Raw genomic sequence first — 19,361 nt, forward strand, 5'->3', positions numbered from 1 at the left:
TTTTTTTTATTAATTTTTTTTATTCCATAACAATAAAGTGGAAAACAACGTACGCGCACATGAATCTAGACACCGAGACACTCGAACAGTTCACACACACAACATCATCTACGACAAGAGTTCATCAAACACACTACAGCAGAGCAGAGCAGAACACACAGTACCTTAAAAACGCCTGCTGGATGTTAAGTCTGCTAAAATAAAACGTGAGCGCGTGTAAAAGTGGTTAATGTGATATAACGTGAGTGAATTTATAGGATATCGTTATTGCGTACACGTTTTAACCTTTAAAAAAAGTCGTGTTTATGTGTTTCGTTTAGGCAGCTCGTTTATACAAATCTGAAGAATTGCGTGTGTCTTAATCGGAGAAGGAAATCTCGTAGTTCCCTTCAGTAACCTTCTAGGAAAGTTTAAAAAACTTTGAGCTCAGAGCAGAAATAATTCTGTAAAGTTTATTTTCCAAAACTAATATTCTAAACCAGGATGAAAGACAGGAAAATGATTGTGATTAGAAAATGTAATTACTGCTACGCTGAATAGTTTGAAATTGAGAAACGAAATACCACACTGTCGGTTTTCCATCATTTTTTATCGCGTCGTTTTTATCTACAGTTCGACTCGGACAAATGGAACTGGCTTTTGTTGAGAGATTTTTTTTTCTATTTTTTATTATTTTTTTTAATGGAATATCTAATCTTTACAGAGGTTTATCCTCAACTGTTAAGGATTGGATTCTAATTTGCGTTGGATAAAAACATCTGCCAAAAAATATACATGTAAAATATTAAAGGGGCCGTCTGTAATTTTTCAAGCGCTCTGATGTTTGTGAATACAATCACGATACAAACACAGAAAAGCTTTATCTGCTGAAACTAGTGAGTTTCATTTTTTTTTTAAAAGGGGAGGAATTGAGGAGGTCCGTTCAACCTAGAGTTGGGTGTAAATTTCAGGGCCAGAAAAGTGTGCACATAAGTCTAATGAGCTCCAAGGTGTTTTGTATGATTAAAGGATTAAAAGCTTTGTCCACTAGGGGGCAGGTTAGAGCCGAACCACGCCTCGGGAGGGGCGCAGAAACACGCGGTAATCATGTCGTCTCATTTTGCACAACAAGGGAAACGGTGAAGATGGAGGGCGGCGATGAGGTTTTGATATTGATATTGTATAATAATGCCTATATAACCTTTAAACATTACAAACTTCACTGTTAAACATCCACAAACATGAGCATGAACACAACGTGACATGGAAACACACTCCAGCATCGTTCATCTAGCGACATGATGGAACATATTGGACGTGAACTAAGACGCAGGGTGATACTCAGTGTAAACAAGCAAATCTGAACATTATTTGCCACTTACTAACTGTTGGAAATCACATCTACACACACACACACATACACACACACACAGAGTATAAAATGTACTCAGGTAAAAAAATAGGAAAGAAAAATGTGTCAAAACAACATCTACATTAAATTACACACAGGAGAAAGCTCTCGTTGCATATGTAAGAAGAGTTTAACACACACACACACACACACACACCGGTTAATATTCTGTGTTTCTTTAATTCATAAGTTAAAGTTGTTCTAACGTTTCCCCTCAACATTCAGTGTTTAAAGCCCCAGAGTGAGGAATTCTAAGTCAGGAAAATAATCAGCGCCTGGGGTGGTGTGATAGTGCACGAGTACCTGCGATTGAGCTGTTGCTAGAGAAACGATAACATATTAGGACTAGGACACTGATTAAAACCTGCGCTCCTGTCAGAGCTGCCGCTTTAGAACATTAATCAACACTTTCTGACCAATCAGAATTCTGAATACAGCAGCGCCGTGGTGTAAAATGAGGTTAATGTTGGTCTTGTGGCCGCCATCTAAAGTACAAACTGTGACTAATCAGTAATCGATGTGGGCAGGGATAATCTCGACAATCTGTGTGTAAACTTTATTCTCACCAATCGCAAGGCTGACGTCGGCTGTCCCGCCCACACTGAATAATTCTAACACTGTTAATTCTAACAATGTGTCCATAATTAAACGGTCTAAATTCTTAGCAATAAATAAAAGCTAATAAATCCCTTGAGAGAGAAAGCTAACCTTTAGAGAGAGAGAAAGCTAACTTAATAGAAACCTTAGAGAGAGAAAGCTAACCTTAGAGGGAAAGCTAACTTTTAAGAGAAACCTTAGAGAAAGCTAACCTTAGAGAGAGAAAGCTAACCTTAGAGGGAAAGCTAACCTTTAGAGAGAGAAAGCTAACCTTAGAGAGAGAAAGCTAACCTTTAGAGAGAGAAAGCTAACCTTAGAGAGAGAAAGCTAACCTTTAGAGAGAGAAAGCTAACCTTAGAGGGAAAGCTAACCTTTAAGAGAAACCTTAGAGAGAGAAAGCTAACTTAATAGAAACCTTAGAGAGAGAAAGCTAACCTTAGAGAGAGAAAGCTAACCTTAGAGAGAGAAAGCTAACCTTAGAGGGAAGGCTAACCTTAGAGGGAAGGCTAACCTTTAAGAGAAACCTTAGAGAGAAAGCTAACCTTTGAGAGAGAGAAAGCTAACTTTTAAGAGAAACCTTAGAGAAAGCTAACCTTTGAGAGAGAAAGCTAACCTTAGAGAGAGGAAGTTGACCTTTGAGAGAGAAAGCTAACCTTTGAGGGAAAGCTAACTTTTAAGAGAAACCTTAGAGAAAGCTAACCTTTAAGAGAAACCTAGGGAGAGAAAGCTAACCTTAGAGGGAAAGCTAACTTAGCGAGAGAAAGCTAACGTACTAAAAGTGTAGCTTCTGTGATAACTCTATAATTGGAAGTGTTTGTAAATGGAGAACTGATTTTTGTGAATCTCATGCAATGCGACCGTCAATGAAGCCTGAATGCCTGAATGCTTGAATGAAGCTAAGCTAATTAGAATATTAGGCCACGCCCACTTGAACATTAGTTTAATAAAACACTTAGCTGTGGCATCATACAAACAGTTTTAATATTTTACTCCACATTCTCTGGGACATTAAACACTTCATATTTACGCTTCTCTGTGTCTGTCGCAGGTGTTGTAAGGAAACTGATCAGTAGCAAGCTGGGAATGTTGCAGGACCAATCAGGTGTTTACGATTAAAGCATTGCGTTCATTCCACCTTATTAGCAAACCTCAGATTGTGTATTGTGCATCTTCAAGTATGGTGATATATTTATTTATTCGCCATTTTGCTATAGGAGGATGATTGACAGGTTCTGCCACCTATCACTATCGAGGGTATTTGATATGACATCACTGACATGCTGTTGCTATAGAGACCGGACAGTTATGATGATCGGATATGTACAGTGTTCACTAGCATCAGGTCTTTGTGTAGTATTTTTTTTTTTTAATATCATAGTCTCTATTAATTTCTTTTCTATTCACAATATCTAACATGCAGCTACACACAGCGCTTTTTAAGCTATATACTAATCTGGTGTTACATCTACATTAAAGCTGCGGTATATAACTTTTTTAATAATGACAGTTGCAATATTGAGTAAGTGTAGTAAGCTATTTTGCTATGTAGCTACGTTTCCTAGCTAGCTAACAATTTTCAAACTGATGTCACATGATCAAATTTGTGACTGGCTGACTAAATCTAGCTTAAACTCCACTCCTTATTAAACTTGCCAAAATCAGGATGTGGCCCTGAAAAGCCTAAAACAGTAAATGAGTTTTTCTGACTCAGGTCAAAGGTCATCATGGCTTGACACCACAACCCTGGGAATTATTTCAATACTACTTGAATGTAAACAGACATGATACACTCTACTGACGATGTTTAAAAATTTTCTTCTGTGAATCCTTAAAAGTTACATACTGCAGCTTTAAAAACCATCTATACACATCCACGCATCTAACAATGACAGACTGAGAGCACCTTCTTTTTTTATTATTTTGGATAAGCGTTGATTTGGTGGTTGTGGAAGTATTAGGTCATCGCTTAAGTATCGCTTACTTCACATTGCCCTCCAAAAGTTACAACCAGGAAGTTCAGGAATGCTTGTTAGAGCTCTTTGATTTGGAGGATCCCGGTCCAGGCCACGTTCCTGTAGCTATGCGCCAGGCCCCAGATGAAGCTTCGGATTTCCCCAGCGTTCCAGCCCGCTTGTCCTCGCTCATTTTGGTGCTTGAGTCCTTCCCTTTCCCTCCGTCCTGTGATCCGAGCTTCATGGGCCCGAGCACGGTTTTGGCCACGCTGGTGAGCTGAGTGACGAAGCTCGAGCGGTCACTGGGGGAGACGGTGCGGGATTTGCCAGCGTTGGGAGATGGAGTGGAAGGAGACAGAGAAGCTGGGCTTTCCTCCAAAACCTCCAAGTGAGAGCGCTCATCTCGAAGGGTTCGGATTGACCCAGAATGGACTGAACTCTTCTCCTCTTTGGATTTCATTTGGGGCACACCTGCGTCCGTCACTGGGGGTGCTGGAGCTTTAGCCTTGTACTCGCCACCTCCGCTCCCAACTTCCACTCTAACCTCTACAGTTTGGGGGGTTTTCACACACTTCCCCAGTTCCACAAGCCGAGATTTCGTTCTTGCATCATTCTCCCAAGCTGCTCTTCCTTTCTCTCGCTCTTTTCCACCCTGCTCTGGTGTTTTCGGCAAAAGGGTTTCTACGCTCAGCAATGGCGTCTTTCCTCCAGGTTTTTCTTTGACATCAGAGATCGAATCCTGCTTGGCCGGGCTCTTTGATGCAAATTTCTCTTGCTTTGCAGGTTCACAGATTGCTGTAGTTATGGCTTTGATGGAATCGTGGGTTTTAGAAGAACTCGTTGTCTCTGTTCCTTCCGACGGTTTGTCCTTCTTGCTTAGTGCTGAGTCAGGAACGGAAGGCAAGTCCTGCTTGTTTGCCGTCTGGAGCGTGTCTGTGAGCGCGTTTTCGCCTTCAATCTCCTGCAGGCTTTGCAGCATGCGGTATTCCTCCACGCCATGTTTCCTCAGGCCACCTTTCTTCTCCGCCGACGATGGAAAAGAGGCAAACGATGGCGGAGAGGGCGGAGCCGGCTTCTCGGTTGACTGTACCCGTGTGAGGAGAGGTGAGCGGGGCCGTGTTATTGGCGGCGAGGAGTGCAGTTTGGCGGGGAAAGTGGGCGTGGCGCTGGGCGTGCTCGGTGAGGGAGTGTGTGCCAGCGGGGACAGAGGGACGCTCCCGGCTGATTTACAGCGAGACGAACGGAACTGGCGCTGCAGTTTAGGGGACAAGCCGTGCAGAGAGCTCGGGCGCATGTGATGAGACGTAGCTGGAGAGTTCGGAGTGGACGACGCCGGGGAGCTGCTCTGGGACGACATGCCTGAGGAAAGAGAGACACAAACAGAGAGATACAGGGGAGAGGGGGAGGGGAAAGAGAAGGGGTTTCGTTAATGACAGGTTAGTGTCAGGTTAATAGCTAAGTTAATATGTGGATAATATCTTTAGTTAAATTGTTATTATCAATAGTAATAGTTAATAGTACATGCTATGGAATTAATACTTGGAAATAATACAACTGGGTTAATATTAAACTTTTTACATTTACATTTATTCATTTGGCAGATGCTTTTATCCAAACAGACTCGGATAACCAGAGAAGGATTTAAAAAAATTTAATATTAGATTAATATCAAGGTTAATGTCTTGTTTATATCAGGTAGGTAATGGGTTAACAGTCAAATAACATGCTAATGTTAAGAATTTGTCAGATCTGGATCAGAAGTCAGGTGTAATATTGGGTTAATATCAAGTACATAATGGATTAAAGGTCTCATAAAACACTAAATACTTTGGGTCAGAAGTTTAAAATTGGCATAATATAAGCGCAATATTGGTTTAAGATCAAAGTAATGTCGTGTTAAATTAGGTAAATAGTCAGGTTATGGTTAATTTTGTGTTAATGTGAGATTAATAGTGATATTACTACCAGTATGTGTTTATTGTTTTGTTAATACTGCATTAATAATCATTAATAACTAAGTTATTGGGTTATTATGAGTATAATACTGGGTTAAATGCATTAATATTATAATGTACTATTAATAATATATTAATATAATTAGGTAATATATTGGTTATTAATACAAATTTTGAATACACTTTACTAACACTGGCTTAAAAGTCTAATTAATATTATTGTTAACATTAATAATAATTTACATTAATGTCAGTGTTGGATCAAGGCCACAGATACACCACAAATACCAGACTAATACCACAACAAAGTAAATTATCCAGTTTTATTTTTAACACTTTCTTAATATCCACAAGAGAAAACTGTCAGCTTTAGTGGCTCAAACATCGGAAACTCTAAGAGCTTTTATAGCGTTTTTTATAGTGTCACTTCACTGAGGCTTCTTTAAGTGAACATTGTATCATGTTAATCGGTTTACAACCAAGAATAATTAAACATAAGCTTAAATTAGATTAAAATGTAGAAATGCTCCCAGTATAGTGAATAACTGAAACATACTGAACAGGAGTCCTTTAAGAAAAGACTTTTAATAAACAGTAGATTGTGTGTGAGTGAAGGTTTTCAGTCTTTCAGGTCATTATGAACATCTAGCAGTCCAGTAGTAGTACGCTAGTCGTAGACGTGTCTTTGAGATTACAGTACGAGTCACTGACCGAGGTGGGCGGAGTCAGGGGGTGAGCGGGCATACAGGCCATGTGTGGGAGAGCCAGGGAGACTGTCACCAGACGACAGAGAGCGATTCAGAGAGGAAAGACTGCGGCTGGTGTGGAGCAGGTTCGACTGCTTAGTGATCTTACGGAACAAAGAGCTTCGCTTCTTACTGCACGAGAGAGAGAGAGAGAGAGAGAGAGAGAGAGAGGAATAGGTTGGAAAAGAGAAAAATAAAGGGTAAGAATGTAAAGTATTATCATAGAATTCATACATAAAGCCTGCTCTGTGTAAACGTGATAGATATGCTAACTAATGTTACCATGGAAACATGACTTTTTTAAATCTGATGTCTGGTTTTAGTGAAAATTCAATTTACAGCCAAGCAATGCAGAAAGTAACGTCTAATAGCTGATGTATGAACATAGTGAGGGGCGTGTCACCTCTCCTGTCCCTCCTTGCTGATGGATTTCTTGTTGCGTCGTGCCATCTTGGCCCTGGAGCTGGGCTTTCGCGCCGGTCCGATCTTAATGGACGTGTTCTCAAATGGAGTTGTGGTCACTGTCACTTTATTCCCACTCTGAGTATAAAACAACGTGTTTTTAAGTTACAGCTCTAAACTATTTAAACACATGAAGCAGATTTGCCTTTCCGGCCCCTGTACCTTCAGAATGAGCTCCACCACTTCTGTATGAACCAGCCCGTGCACAGACTCTCCGTTCACATGTGTGATGAGGTCACCGGCACACAAACCTGCTTCCTGGGCGGGGCCTCCACACTCCACATGCTGTGATTGGATGATAGAAACAGTAAATTAATCATTTTTAATAAGAGGCAAAGCGAAGTGTGTGTTGGTGTTTCAGCGTGTGTTTCAGAGGTTATCTTACCCAGACCATGTGGTGGACACTGTAGACGTTGGTGTCGCCCATGTAGACTCGGATGGCGCGCAGCGTGAAGCCGTACCTCTTCCCTGAACGCTGGATGGTGATGGGAGAGCGCAGAGTGCTGATAGAGGGAGAATAGTCCCGGCTGGGGGACGAGTCTCGGGACGATGGATTGGATGATATGGAGCGCGGAGACATGGGGCTGGCCAATGGGGACGTCCCATGCTGCTCCACTGCAGAAGAAAAGTTTAAAACACATAAATATAACAGAAATAATTACATAAATAAGAAAGAAATAAACATAAAAGAAATTAGTAAGAAAGATAGAATATAAATATTAAAAACTAAATAAGTGTAGAAAGAAAGAATAGAAAATAAATCTAAAAGAAATAGTAAATAAATAAATAAATATGAAAGAGAAAGAAATATAAACGAAATAAGTAAGTAAAGAAAGAAAAGATAGAAAGAATAGAAATAAATATGGAAGAAATAAGTAATAAATAATAAGAAAGAAAAAAAGTTAGAAACAACAAAATAAACATGAAAGAATTGAGGAAGAAGACATGGTAATAGAGTTGTAATAATGAAATGGTGTGTAGTCGTTAGCGCCCCCTGCTGGTGGGATTTCTGACCTGCAGGTATAATGACGGATAAGGCCGAGGCAGAGGCTGACTTTATGACCTTGGTGCCAGAGCGGGTCGGAGTCTGTTTCTCTCCATCAGCAGGGAGGTGCTGATGTCGTGCTCGCCGCAGAACCACGTCACTCGGAGCTCTGGGTGCAAACGGTGCTGACGTCACAGCTGCATCAGCAGGTTTCAGGAGTTTATCTGTAGAAACGGTGTCGAGGTGGAGGAGGGTGATGATATATTTAACTACATCTCATGACCAAAAAATTCTTTTGTCATTTGTGACAGGAAAATCGCCAGTTAGCTGTTAGTGACGGTGTATTTCATTTTATATGATGTCCATGTTGCCATAGAAACAGGTATTTTCTGGCAGCTCTGAGTGAAGCACCATCCACTGAAAACCTCATGCTTGGTTATTGTTGCCATGTAGATACTGACATGTTGATTAAAACCACTGTAATGCCTTACACACCTAATCCTTGTGTGGCTGGTGCTGCAGTGGAGGACTCGGCCACGCCCACACCTGAGCCGGATGCCATCGTAGCGCCCTCTAGTGACGTCCCTCTGGTTTTGACCGGCGTAGGGCGAGTGTGTGTGTCTGTGTCAGTCTCTAGAGGAGAGGAGATGCGGTGTGTGTCCATGAGAGCAGAGAAACGGCGGCGGACGCCAGGAGGACTGGAGTCGGACTCGGTGAAGGAGTACTCGGAGCAGGACAGGCGTTTCCTACACACACACACACACACACACACACAATGCCCTCAGTCACCAGGAGAATGAATATAATGGATCATTTGCATGTATTTTAAACGCTCCACTCACATCTCAGGAGAGCCGGTCCTCCAGGTTTTGTCTCTCAGGGTGAAGCTGCCCAGGCTCTCCCTCTTTGCACGGTCCTCCCGATGACCTCTGGGCTCCCTGCGGGTCACCACAGGCTTGTGCTCCAGCTGGGACAGGTGTTCCATGCTGCTGTACACCTACACACACACACACACACTAGGCTGAGTGTGAATAAACACCATACGCAATCCTTATCAACTTATAATGTAGAAATTAGTAGAACAAGTTTCATGGTTATAGACAGGAAGCAAAGGAAGGAACAGTGTGAAGGAGTTGAAGGAGGAAGAGGTGGAAAACTGATAAACAAAAGTAGAGATAGAAAAGTGAGACGCAGGTGTAACCTTGCTGAAGCGAGGTGAGCAGGAGGAGAAACGATGGATCTCGACGGGTTCATCGTCATTGGTGTCGTCTTCATCAAACGAGTGAATGTGATGGTAACGGTCTGATCGTGCTACGAAACACAGAGAGAGAGAGGAGTTACAACACACCAGCACTCAAATATCTTTACTGAAACACATTTCTTGAACTTTTGGTCTAAATTACTTCAAAAAAGGCTCAGAATAAATGCATGACAATTATGACACACTTTGTGTCCACATAATTTTAAAATTTCTATCAATTCTCTAATTAAATATAAACAGAAAGAATGATCCTCTTCATGATTATATTTTGTAGATGTGTCAATTTATGTACAATTTCCACAATTTTTAGATAAATAATAAAGAAATAATTTGTTATATATTTACACAAATTATTACTTTGTTTAGATACTACATAGAGTCTATAGAGCTATTATGCTGCACCCTATGTAGTTAGCATATATAGTGAATAGGAAGCCATGTTGGATTTGACTTTTTAAAAAAAAAAAAAAAAAGATGTGGCCATTCGTGTATCTCAAAGATCATTCTGGAGCGCCTGGGTGTTGACGCCATTAGACTTTATTCTTTCGAAAAATAAAGCCGAGCAGACAAAAGCTGCCCAACTCTTCAGAAGGGCATTCTTATATACCTTTACCTGAAACCTCTTCCACTTCCTGTTTTTAACGAGACACATACTCTCATACATGTGTATCCTGTTTTTTAACAAGACACCAGGTTACCCCATTTGCTTATCTTATTGTTTAAGGAAGCCTTACTCACTTAAATTTACAACATGTTCCTGTTTCCCACTTTACCCACTTTTAGGATTCCCATTCATATGTAAGGTCATATAGGTCATTTTTAGGCCTCGGTTTCTCAGCATACACTTCCTGTTCCATGCACATAGTTCTAGTCAGCAAGCCTTTTACTGAGATACTGGGTACAGTGACACATTTTGCACTATACTGGTTCCTTACATCTATAACATTGAGGATTAAACATCATCAAATATGAATACACCTTTTGTGGTTAAAATATTCTATAAAGACTGGGTAAATAAATACCATCTGTGGTTTACGTGACAACTCAAATGTGTGCATATTTAACTAAATAACACAAACACACTACTCACTGTCGAAGTAGCTGGTGTCCTCCTCCGACTCGAGTTGAGGTACAAACTCAGCTTTCTGCCTCAGTAAACTGTTCCAGTCCAAATCAGCAAAGAACGGGTGCTGCTTCACTTCTACTGCACCTCCTGCTCACACACACACACACACACATACACACGAACGTAGCATTAGTGTATGTGTGCCTAGCATCACTAAAGCTTAGCCTGGTATAGCTTAGCTAACTTATTTTAGTCTATATTTTTCTGAGTGTACCTGTGCCCAGGCGGAGCAGTGGGTTGGTCTGCAGCAGGGCAGAGATGAGGTGCTGGGCATCGACTGGGAGTGCTTCATCACCTTCAGGCCACGCAATATCATCTACACACACACATGGGACATTATAAAGAGATAAAGTTAGGTAAACATACAAAAGGTGAGTAGAGAGGATAAGCCTGTGTGTGTTTTTTAGTCTCTCACCAGTGATGACTTGGCCGAACAGCTCCTCAGGTGTGTCCCCAAAGAAAGGCACACAGCCCACCAGGAACTCGTAGAGAATGATGCCCATGGCCCACCAGTCCACAGGTTTCCCATATCCCTGCCGTAAGATCACCTCTGGGGCAATGTACTCTGGCGTGCCACACACCTGAGCGAGAGGATGCATAGACACATGCTGTGTTGGTCACTGCTGGTCCATTAAAATAAAGTGTTTGTTTAATATTCAACTCAGTAATTCAGCTATGATCTTGGTGTGAAAAGCATCTCTATTGTTCTGTACTGAAGCTATGACCCTGTAGATGTGTGTGTGTGTGTGTGTGTGTGTGTGTGTGTACCTGTTTATCTAGGAACTCTCTGGTGTCCTTCTCGATGTGGCCCTCATACAGGTTTGTCGTGAGACTCATCAGACCCATTTTTGACAAACCAAAATCAGTCAGTTTAATGTGTCCCATAGACGTGATCAACAGACTGAGAGACACAGAGAGAGAGAGGAAGAGAGCGAGAGAGAGAGGAGGAAAGTGAAACAGACACAATCAGAGAGACAGATAAGGAGACATTTGAGAAAGTTGGTTATCAGATTTTTTCATCTTTAAATAATCAAAATTATACAGCATAATTATATAATAATGACATTGATAATAATGATATATCAGTGTAACACTGTTACATCACTAACAGATCCTAGGTAGTGCACACACTCCTATACACTCCAGTCTGCACTGTCTTACTTGTCAGGTTTGAGGTCTCGATGCACCACACCGTAGTTGTGGATGTACTCGAGCGCAAGGACGGTCTCTGCAAAGTACATGCGTGCCATCTCTACGGGCAGAGCGCCGATGTGCTTCAGCAGTGTGGCACAGTCTCCTCCTAACACAGTCAAAATAAATCAGAGTTGTAGTTACTGCTGTTACACAAGTATAGAGTGTAAACTGCCTACAAGTTGGTTTTGGCTACCCTGGGAAAATTTCTCTTTGTTCATGTTCTCTATTGGCAGAGAAGAGAAATTAATTTTGCTTTTCTGTAACAAAATGAGAATTATCTGAGGAATGTTTTTATCCAGCACTGAATCCCACAGTATGTATCTACAGTTTATTGAAATCACTGTGGATGTAAAATCCTTATTGGATGTAGTTACAGCATGAGTCTTCTGGAAGTTGAGGAGAATAAAACTACTTAAACCACTGAACTGTGACCTTTATAAGCCTAAATAATGATGAAACATCCTTTCTGTGGAAGCAGCTGATGAGGAACAATGACCTGCTCCATCTTTGTGCACGAGTGATTTATTTATACAGGTTCTGAAACGAGCACACGCAGAACATCTGGCACCACGGCCATAAAACTTTCTCCTGTTTAGAAAGCGAGTGGTCCATCTAAGCATCATTTATGAGTGTCTATTGTTGTGCTAAGCTTGTGCAGATGGAGGACTTGCGTGGCTCCTCCCATGTCCTCACTGCCTCCAGAGTGTCCTTATAGAGGGCAGAGGAGGAGAACAGCCAACAAGTGAACCCAAACAGCTGCCTTTCACCATGAAAAGTAACAAAAAACACTACATCTGGAAGTTTTTTCAGACACCACTACAACCTGCAGCTAAATAAAAATGGCGTTTTTAATTATTTTATACAAATGCATTCAAATTTGATTTAGTTTTTAAAAAAAAATTGTATTCTAATGCTTTTGTCAGGGATTCCTGCTTTGTGTTATGGTTCCCATTGCGACAATAACCAATGTGCTAGTGTTTGTTTTGGCTTCTGAATTTGTCCTGTCTCTGCCCCTTGTCCTGTGATTGGTTTCTTTCCCAAGTGTGTGCACCTGTATCATGTTTACTCCCTGACTAATTTGTCTCTGTTTACCCAACTGTTTCTTCTTTCATGGTGAGGTTTTATCGTGTATTCATATCTTTAAATCTAAGCCTTAGTTTTTTTCTGTTTTTTTTTTTTCTCCCAAGAAAAGGTATCTGTGTGTTTCCTAGTAATGTATCAGCTTCTGTTCACACATGAGCCTCCTGATTATTTCCCAGGAATTGCACTAGGTCTTGTTCCTAGATTTCCTCACCAATCTGTGATTTGCGTTCACACTGAACATTTTACAGTGTGTGCATGCGTGTATTTTGGTTTGTCTCACCTTCCACATACTCCATGACCATACAAAGGTGTCTGCGGGTCTCGAAAGAGCAGAACATGCTGACCACAAATGGGTTCTCAGCGAAAGTAAGGATGTCTCTCTCAACGAAGGCCTGCTGGATCTGATTCCTCAGGATCAGGTTCTGCTTGTTGATCTTCTTCATGGCGAAACGCTGACGGGTCTCCCGGTGACGCACCAGGTACACCGCCCTGAACACACATACACACACAGAGGTTTTTTTTTTTTTTTTAAATAACTCCCACTCAGCATTTCAGGTATGTTTAAAAAAAAAAAAAACCATTTAATTTGATTAAATACACCTCCTGGATTATACTTTATACTATACACAGTGTATATCATTTAGGAGCCCTATGTAGATTTATCAGAGATTTGAGTTGAGTGTATGCATTTAATTTCCATACTTTCCTGCAGAGGATTAGTTAATGTAACGTACAAATGTCTGTACTGACCATCAGCTTGTTCTACAAATAATACAACACCATTGATAGGATCATGATTTTCACTTTTAAGTTTAAGATATGCTTAGAATATTTACGAGGTTTCAATTATAAATGTGTTGCTGAGAATATAAGCCTAGACTGCACAAAATAGCATGAAGGTTGGCTTCTGCAAACGTGCTTATAGTAGAATGCTTGTCTATTTTAAAAATGATCTAACTGCCAAATGATAAAAACATAATATAGGTCTATCGTTCAACAAGACATCAATGTAAAATATACAGCAAAAACAACAGAAGAGGGGGAATGTAAACTATTTTACTGGAATGGATTTTTTTTCTTTCTAATGAAGCATTTCAGATTTTCAGTGTATATGGACTTTAGATAGAGCTGATGGATAGATGGATGGATGAATGGATAAATGGATAGATGGATGTAGGGTTGGGCAGACACAGCATGGTGGGACTGGAGTGTTTCTCACCCGTATGCGCCATTGCTGATCAGTTTTATGGTCTGGAAGTCAGCTTCTCCGGGAGGTTTCATCACCTTCATCTTCCCCTGAGAGAAACACAGATCCACACACACGCACAATTTGTAACAGAAAGCACCCCATCTTCTCTTTCTGAGCTGCATGAGGTTTGCTTTTTGAGAGTTTTGGGAAGCTAAACACTTCAGGGCCTGAAACATTAGGGCTAACTGAAGCTTCATGGGCTTTTGAGAAAAAAATTACCATCGTATTCAGAAGCTTTCTAAGTTATTTGGATATTTACTTCAGTAATGGGCAAATTATACTCCTGTATTTACTGAAGAGAATCTGAGCCTAGTCCATAAAAAAATATGCTTATAGTAAATCTTATAATCATACAAATATACAAATTACTACATATTGCATCTGAAAATTGTTGGTTCATAAAGTGACTAAGTTATTTAAGAGATTAGGAATGTAATTAAGCTAAATGGCGGACAGGAAATGAGTCGTTATGTTGTAAAGCTCATTCTGTGTGTGTGTGTGTGTGTGTGTGTGTGTGTGTGTGTGTGTGTACTGATAAAATGTAGAACAATCCAAAGAGTAACTGCAGTGCTTAAGGTACAAAATTAAAGATACATATAGTAAACACTGGAACACTTTGAATGCCAGAGGACTGTCTTTTCCCATACTAGCAGTTTCATAGTTTTAACACAGAAATAGCTGTACGCAGGGTGATGAAATAAAGTGTAAAGTTAGACCCTGTACATATATATCTGTGTGTGTGTGTGTGTGTGTGTGTGCGCGCACTGACCTCTGTAGAGTCATCAGTCTCAGGTGTGAGAGGTCCCTCGCTGTCATAACTCTCCAGATTGACCATTTCTGAAAAACCAGAGACCATGTGTCATTAAATCAGTCCATGTGTTTACACCGTAGTGGTGTTGAATTCTGGATTCTGATTGGTTATAAGGTGCTGATTAATTTTCTATAACAGCAGCTCTGATAGTAGCTAGACAGTATATTAATGTGCTCATTCTAATACGTGATTGTTTCAATAGTAACAGCTAATTCCCACATAAACAGATTAAAGAACGTGTAAGTTTGTGCTTTGTAACAATCAGAGGTAAAGCTGTAACTTTAAATTTCCCAACATCTTCAGCACAGAGAAGTTTACAATTTACAGCTTCTCCGGAAATAACTTGTCTCATGAATGTTCACAACATTAAATGTAACAATAAATGGATAATATGTATGATGTGTAACTCTGTACTAAATAAAAAAATTAAATTTTTGGCAAATTGCTGAGGTGTAAGGGGAATAAAACGCCTCGAGTTGTGCTGCTATATACTTCAGTGTGATAACAGTAACTCCGCTTAATCACATCACTCTGTCACTGATTATTTTCCTGTAGCAGCACAACACACAGCGCTTTATTCTACACATGACCATGTCTTATGTGTATTTTTGTCTATATCTCAGTGTCTCACCCTCCAGAGGGTCTCTGGTCAGGCCTAGCTGGCTGATAATGTAGCGTGGGATGTCTGTTTTCATCAGGTGTCCCTCTTTGGCGTGATCCTCGGCCGCCTCCAGCAGGTGGTAAAAGTCCTCTGGGTTAAACTCCTACAGCAGAAGGGGGACACATTTCATTGTGACACACTTCCTGTTCAGTGCACTGTGAAGAGCCTCGCACTTTAAGTTTGTGGGAATTAACGCTTAATATAAACATAATGATTTTTGAACAAAGGCCCCTGGCTCTAAAAGATGTCATGATGGTATGATGTAGCCTTGTTATACAGTACGTTCTGTAAACAAAATGTGTTTTGTGATACATTCGTTTCTGTTGCTGCTGCAGCTTACACACTAAAGCTGCTCTCTGAATTTTCGATATCACTGGATGCTGCTGCTTTTATCTGGCAATAATTGTGCGTGAAGAGAAAACAGGGATTATGGATTTTCCATTTATCCTAATGTCAGACAGAAAGGCTGGAACTTTTAAATCACATGCTGGCACTTGGAACTATTAGTATGAGTAACTCTGAGCTGGGGGGGAAGGGGGGCACTGATCGCTGTTACACACTCACACTCAGCAAGGAGGACTTTCAATCTAAATGCAAATGCGATCACAGGCCGGTTCCTCTCTGTCTGTCTGTCTGCTGCGCTCTCTCACGCAGTAACATTATAGCGCATAAAGACGCCATTCTCCAGTGCAGAAATTCGATTTGGGATGGAGCAGGAGTTTAGTGTAATGCTGCGTGCCGATGCATTAAGAAAGTAGAGATGGAGAGGCAAGTCGATCAAGCAAATGCATTTTCATAACAAAGTGAAAGTTAGCTGTGTTATCTGTACTGCGTTTAGCATCCTTGTCTTCTGCTTTAGTGTACTACTTAATGAAGGATACTATCAGTACGCTAACTCCTAATTATTGTAATAGTAGGCAGGCTATTAGCAAGTTCCTAGCTTATGTTAGGATGCTTATGCTTATTATGTTACCCATAATGTAGTGGTGTTTAATATGGCATCTTCTTTTTTTGTTGTTGTTAATTGTTCTTGTGTGTCTCAAACAATGAGAAAAGTCTGAGTCTTACCAGACATTCCAAGAGTCGTGCTGGGCGAGAGATGATAATAAGGAGCTTCTTCACCAGCTCTGTGATAAAGGTCAGCTCTGAACTCTCTGACCGTTCGTACGCCTGAGAGACAGACAGCGAGAGAGACAAAAAGCTGTTTATGCAGAAGGATGACCTTGCATTTATCTCTGCTAAAACTAACTGAATGGAGGAGAAAGTGATGGTATGTAAGCAGGAAGAAGTACAAAAACTTTTTTACTCAGCAGGATACTGGAGTAGCCCAAATTACTGACATTCTCCATGTGTTCATTACGCTGACTTTGTATTTCTTTGTATAAACAGACAGACAGATAGACATGCAGGCAGGTAGACCGATAGGTATTTAGGTAGGAAGACAGATATACAGAGAGACAGACAGATGGATAGACAGATAGACATGTGGACAGACAGATACCAATGAAAAATGCACAGTTTGGAAGATAGACAGGCTGACACACAGGTAAATAGATGGAGAGACAGACTGTCTAAAAAAATAGACAGCCAGACAGAAGTTATTTGCTGATTTTATATTAGTGTGTGTGTGTGTGTGTGTGTATATCTTAGAGGGAGAGTGAGAGAGAAAGTGCTTTATTATACAGAGGTCTCAGTGTGCAGGACAGAAAATAGCCGTCAGCAAAACAGTGTTGCTGACTCATAGGAAGACAGACACACACACACACACACTGTCTCACACACTCCCTCTCACATCATGCAGCAGTTTGTCGAGGTTCTCCTGCAGCTCGTAGAAATAGATGGTGGTGATGAGGTCGTCTCGGGATTTGTTCAGGCAGTCTCGGGACAGCTCGATGATCTGGTGGTGGATGAAGCTCAGGACCCCGTCAGCCAGAGGGAGCACGTTGTCCGGAGAGAACGAGTGGATAAAGTCTGTTAAACGCCCCTCCATCTGAGCCGTCGCCTGATACACACACACACACACACACACACACAGAGTAGACGTTATCTCTCCTGTCATTCTTTAATAATCAGAGTTTTTTAACATGAATTTATAAAATGAGAATTCGACATGAAAATGTTTCCAACTTGATGTACGAGCTTTTTTCGTAGTGGCTACGGCAGAGTGCTGGAATAATTCGTGCGTGAGATTTATTATGTAGTGGGTGTAATGTTTCTGTTGCCATAAGAACAAGTTATAGGTTATTCAAAAATCTATACATAATTTAAATAAAGTTTGCTTGCATTAAATAATTTTTTTTAATTTGCAGATGGAAAATATCTAGGTTCTGCTAACTGGTCCGGTGCACTTAATTTGTTGTTTAGGTTGTACGAGACACAGATATTTCACTAAAAGAGAAATGATATCTGTGTTAGCTCTTCATGAGAACCTGGCTAATTGAACACTGAGGAGAGCACCTTTCAAAAGTTTCTACCTCATGAAGAATATATCATCTTCGGCTATTGACTGCACTTCCATTAAAAGAACATCAGTTTCAGACTCAATGATAGTTGCCTTTTGAGATGCTTTTATCCGTGTGAGTACCTGTTACCGAAACTGGTTTACGTGTGGTCAGTCGTGTGATCTATGAATTACTCCATATGTGCGTACATTCAACTACACGTGAATGGTGAGAATCTTTCTTAGGAAAAAATTTAGGATGAAATTCAAGTATGCTTTATAAATAAGGCTCCTGAATTTCAAACAATTGAATTCACACGTTTTTGAACTTGGACCTTTCCTTTGGTCCATTTATTTATTTATTTTTTATTTAGTACAGTTAATATAAATAAATGAATGTGTGTGTGTGTGTATACCTTTGGGAAGCGCTCTTTGTACACATGGTTCATCATCATGATCTCGTTGTCACAGCAGGAAGCAGATCTGCCGGGACTGCACCGGTAAACAGTGATAATCAACAACAACAACAACAACAAAAAAAAGAGTTCAACATGGAGACAGAGACAGTGTGTTACTTTTAATGAAGATATTAGGGCACTGAAACACTCACTCAGAGTGTAGATTAAAGTAACCAGTGTGGAGTGTATGCTTAAATTTTATAGATACTCATATTTTGTTCTCCGTGTCTGTGGACTATAATGTATATACAAGACATTTTATTGTATCCTCATACTGTATGTACAGAATGTGTCTTATATAGATGCATCACTTGTGTGTGTGTGTGTGTGTGTTTGTGTATATATACACCTAAGGCTGCGTGAGCGTGGACGTGTGTGTGGAGAGCTCCGCCCCCCATCATCATCCGTGATGCTCTCTGTGCTGCCGAAGTGTTTGGACAGAAAGAGCAGCTCGTCCATGGAGGGCTGATAGGACAACTGGTGCAGACGCTCCTGAGACGAACTGGACGACTGAGACATGGAGAAAGAGAGGAAGAGAGATAGACTCTTAATGACTTCCTGATTAATTCACTTTCACTTAGTTGATAATGAAACACCACTGCTGCATTCAGAGCACATAAACCTACATGAAGAACACTTCATGATCTAAATAATCTCATCAGCACTTTATGTGTGTGTGTGTGTGTGTAACTTCATTATGCAGAACTCTCATAAAAAGAGCACAGCCATTAGTAAGACAACTAAGTACTCATCACTCTCTCTCTATCTCTCACTCTCTATCTTTCTCTCACACACACACAAACGCTATTTTAAGGCTATTACCGCTTACAGGAAAGTTTCTCATTTTGATAAAATGATTAACTCCGCCCCCAAACAAGAACAGAAGTGCTGAACCATGCCACTTTTTCTTAAAAGGCAGCTGTCAAATTGGAGCAAACAGGAAGCTTTCAGCTCACAGGACAAACTGTGTATGTGTGAGTGTCCTTGTGTT

General features: G+C 40.6%; 1 protein-coding gene across 5 annotated transcripts in view; it reads right to left on the reverse strand.

Annotated features, from left to right (window-relative positions):
* The window catches only part of mast1b (microtubule associated serine/threonine kinase 1b), a 34,567-nt gene continuing 15,206 nt past the window's right edge, over positions 1-19,361 (reverse strand). For 2 of the 5 annotated variants that reach the window (XM_034301543.2, XM_053231465.1), the window contains exons 6-28: positions 18,720-18,880; positions 18,329-18,404; positions 17,265-17,474; positions 16,541-16,642; positions 15,443-15,575; positions 14,770-14,837; positions 13,971-14,047; positions 13,032-13,240; positions 11,636-11,774; positions 11,243-11,375; positions 10,890-11,055; positions 10,689-10,790; positions 10,439-10,561; positions 9,289-9,398; positions 8,930-9,084; positions 8,583-8,833; positions 8,117-8,311; positions 7,488-7,717; positions 7,265-7,387; positions 7,044-7,180; positions 6,606-6,772; positions 2,392-5,298; positions 1-2,299 (exon numbers count right to left, since the gene is read on the reverse strand). In XM_034301543.2, coding sequence (XP_034157434.2) covers positions 4,004-5,298; positions 6,606-6,772; positions 7,044-7,180; positions 7,265-7,387; positions 7,488-7,717; positions 8,117-8,311; positions 8,583-8,833; positions 8,930-9,084; positions 9,289-9,398; positions 10,439-10,561; positions 10,689-10,790; positions 10,890-11,055; positions 11,243-11,375; positions 11,636-11,774; positions 13,032-13,240; positions 13,971-14,047; positions 14,770-14,837; positions 15,443-15,575; positions 16,541-16,642; positions 17,265-17,474; positions 18,329-18,404; positions 18,720-18,880 — 4,362 coding nt within the window. In that variant the 3' untranslated portion in view covers positions 1-2,299; positions 2,392-4,003. The remainder of the gene's footprint in view (positions 2,300-2,391; positions 5,299-6,605; positions 6,773-7,043; positions 7,181-7,264; positions 7,388-7,487; positions 7,718-8,116; positions 8,312-8,582; positions 8,834-8,929; positions 9,085-9,288; positions 9,399-10,438; positions 10,562-10,688; positions 10,791-10,889; positions 11,056-11,242; positions 11,376-11,635; positions 11,775-13,031; positions 13,241-13,970; positions 14,048-14,769; positions 14,838-15,442; positions 15,576-16,540; positions 16,643-17,264; positions 17,475-18,328; positions 18,405-18,719; positions 18,881-19,361) is intronic. The other 3 variants (XM_053231467.1, XM_034301542.2, XM_053231466.1) reach the window with 3 other exon arrangements.

The sequence above is a fragment of the Pangasianodon hypophthalmus genome, chromosome 29, assembly GCF_027358585.1.
Source record: "Pangasianodon hypophthalmus isolate fPanHyp1 chromosome 29, fPanHyp1.pri, whole genome shotgun sequence".
NCBI lineage: Eukaryota > Metazoa > Chordata > Actinopteri > Siluriformes > Pangasiidae > Pangasianodon > Pangasianodon hypophthalmus.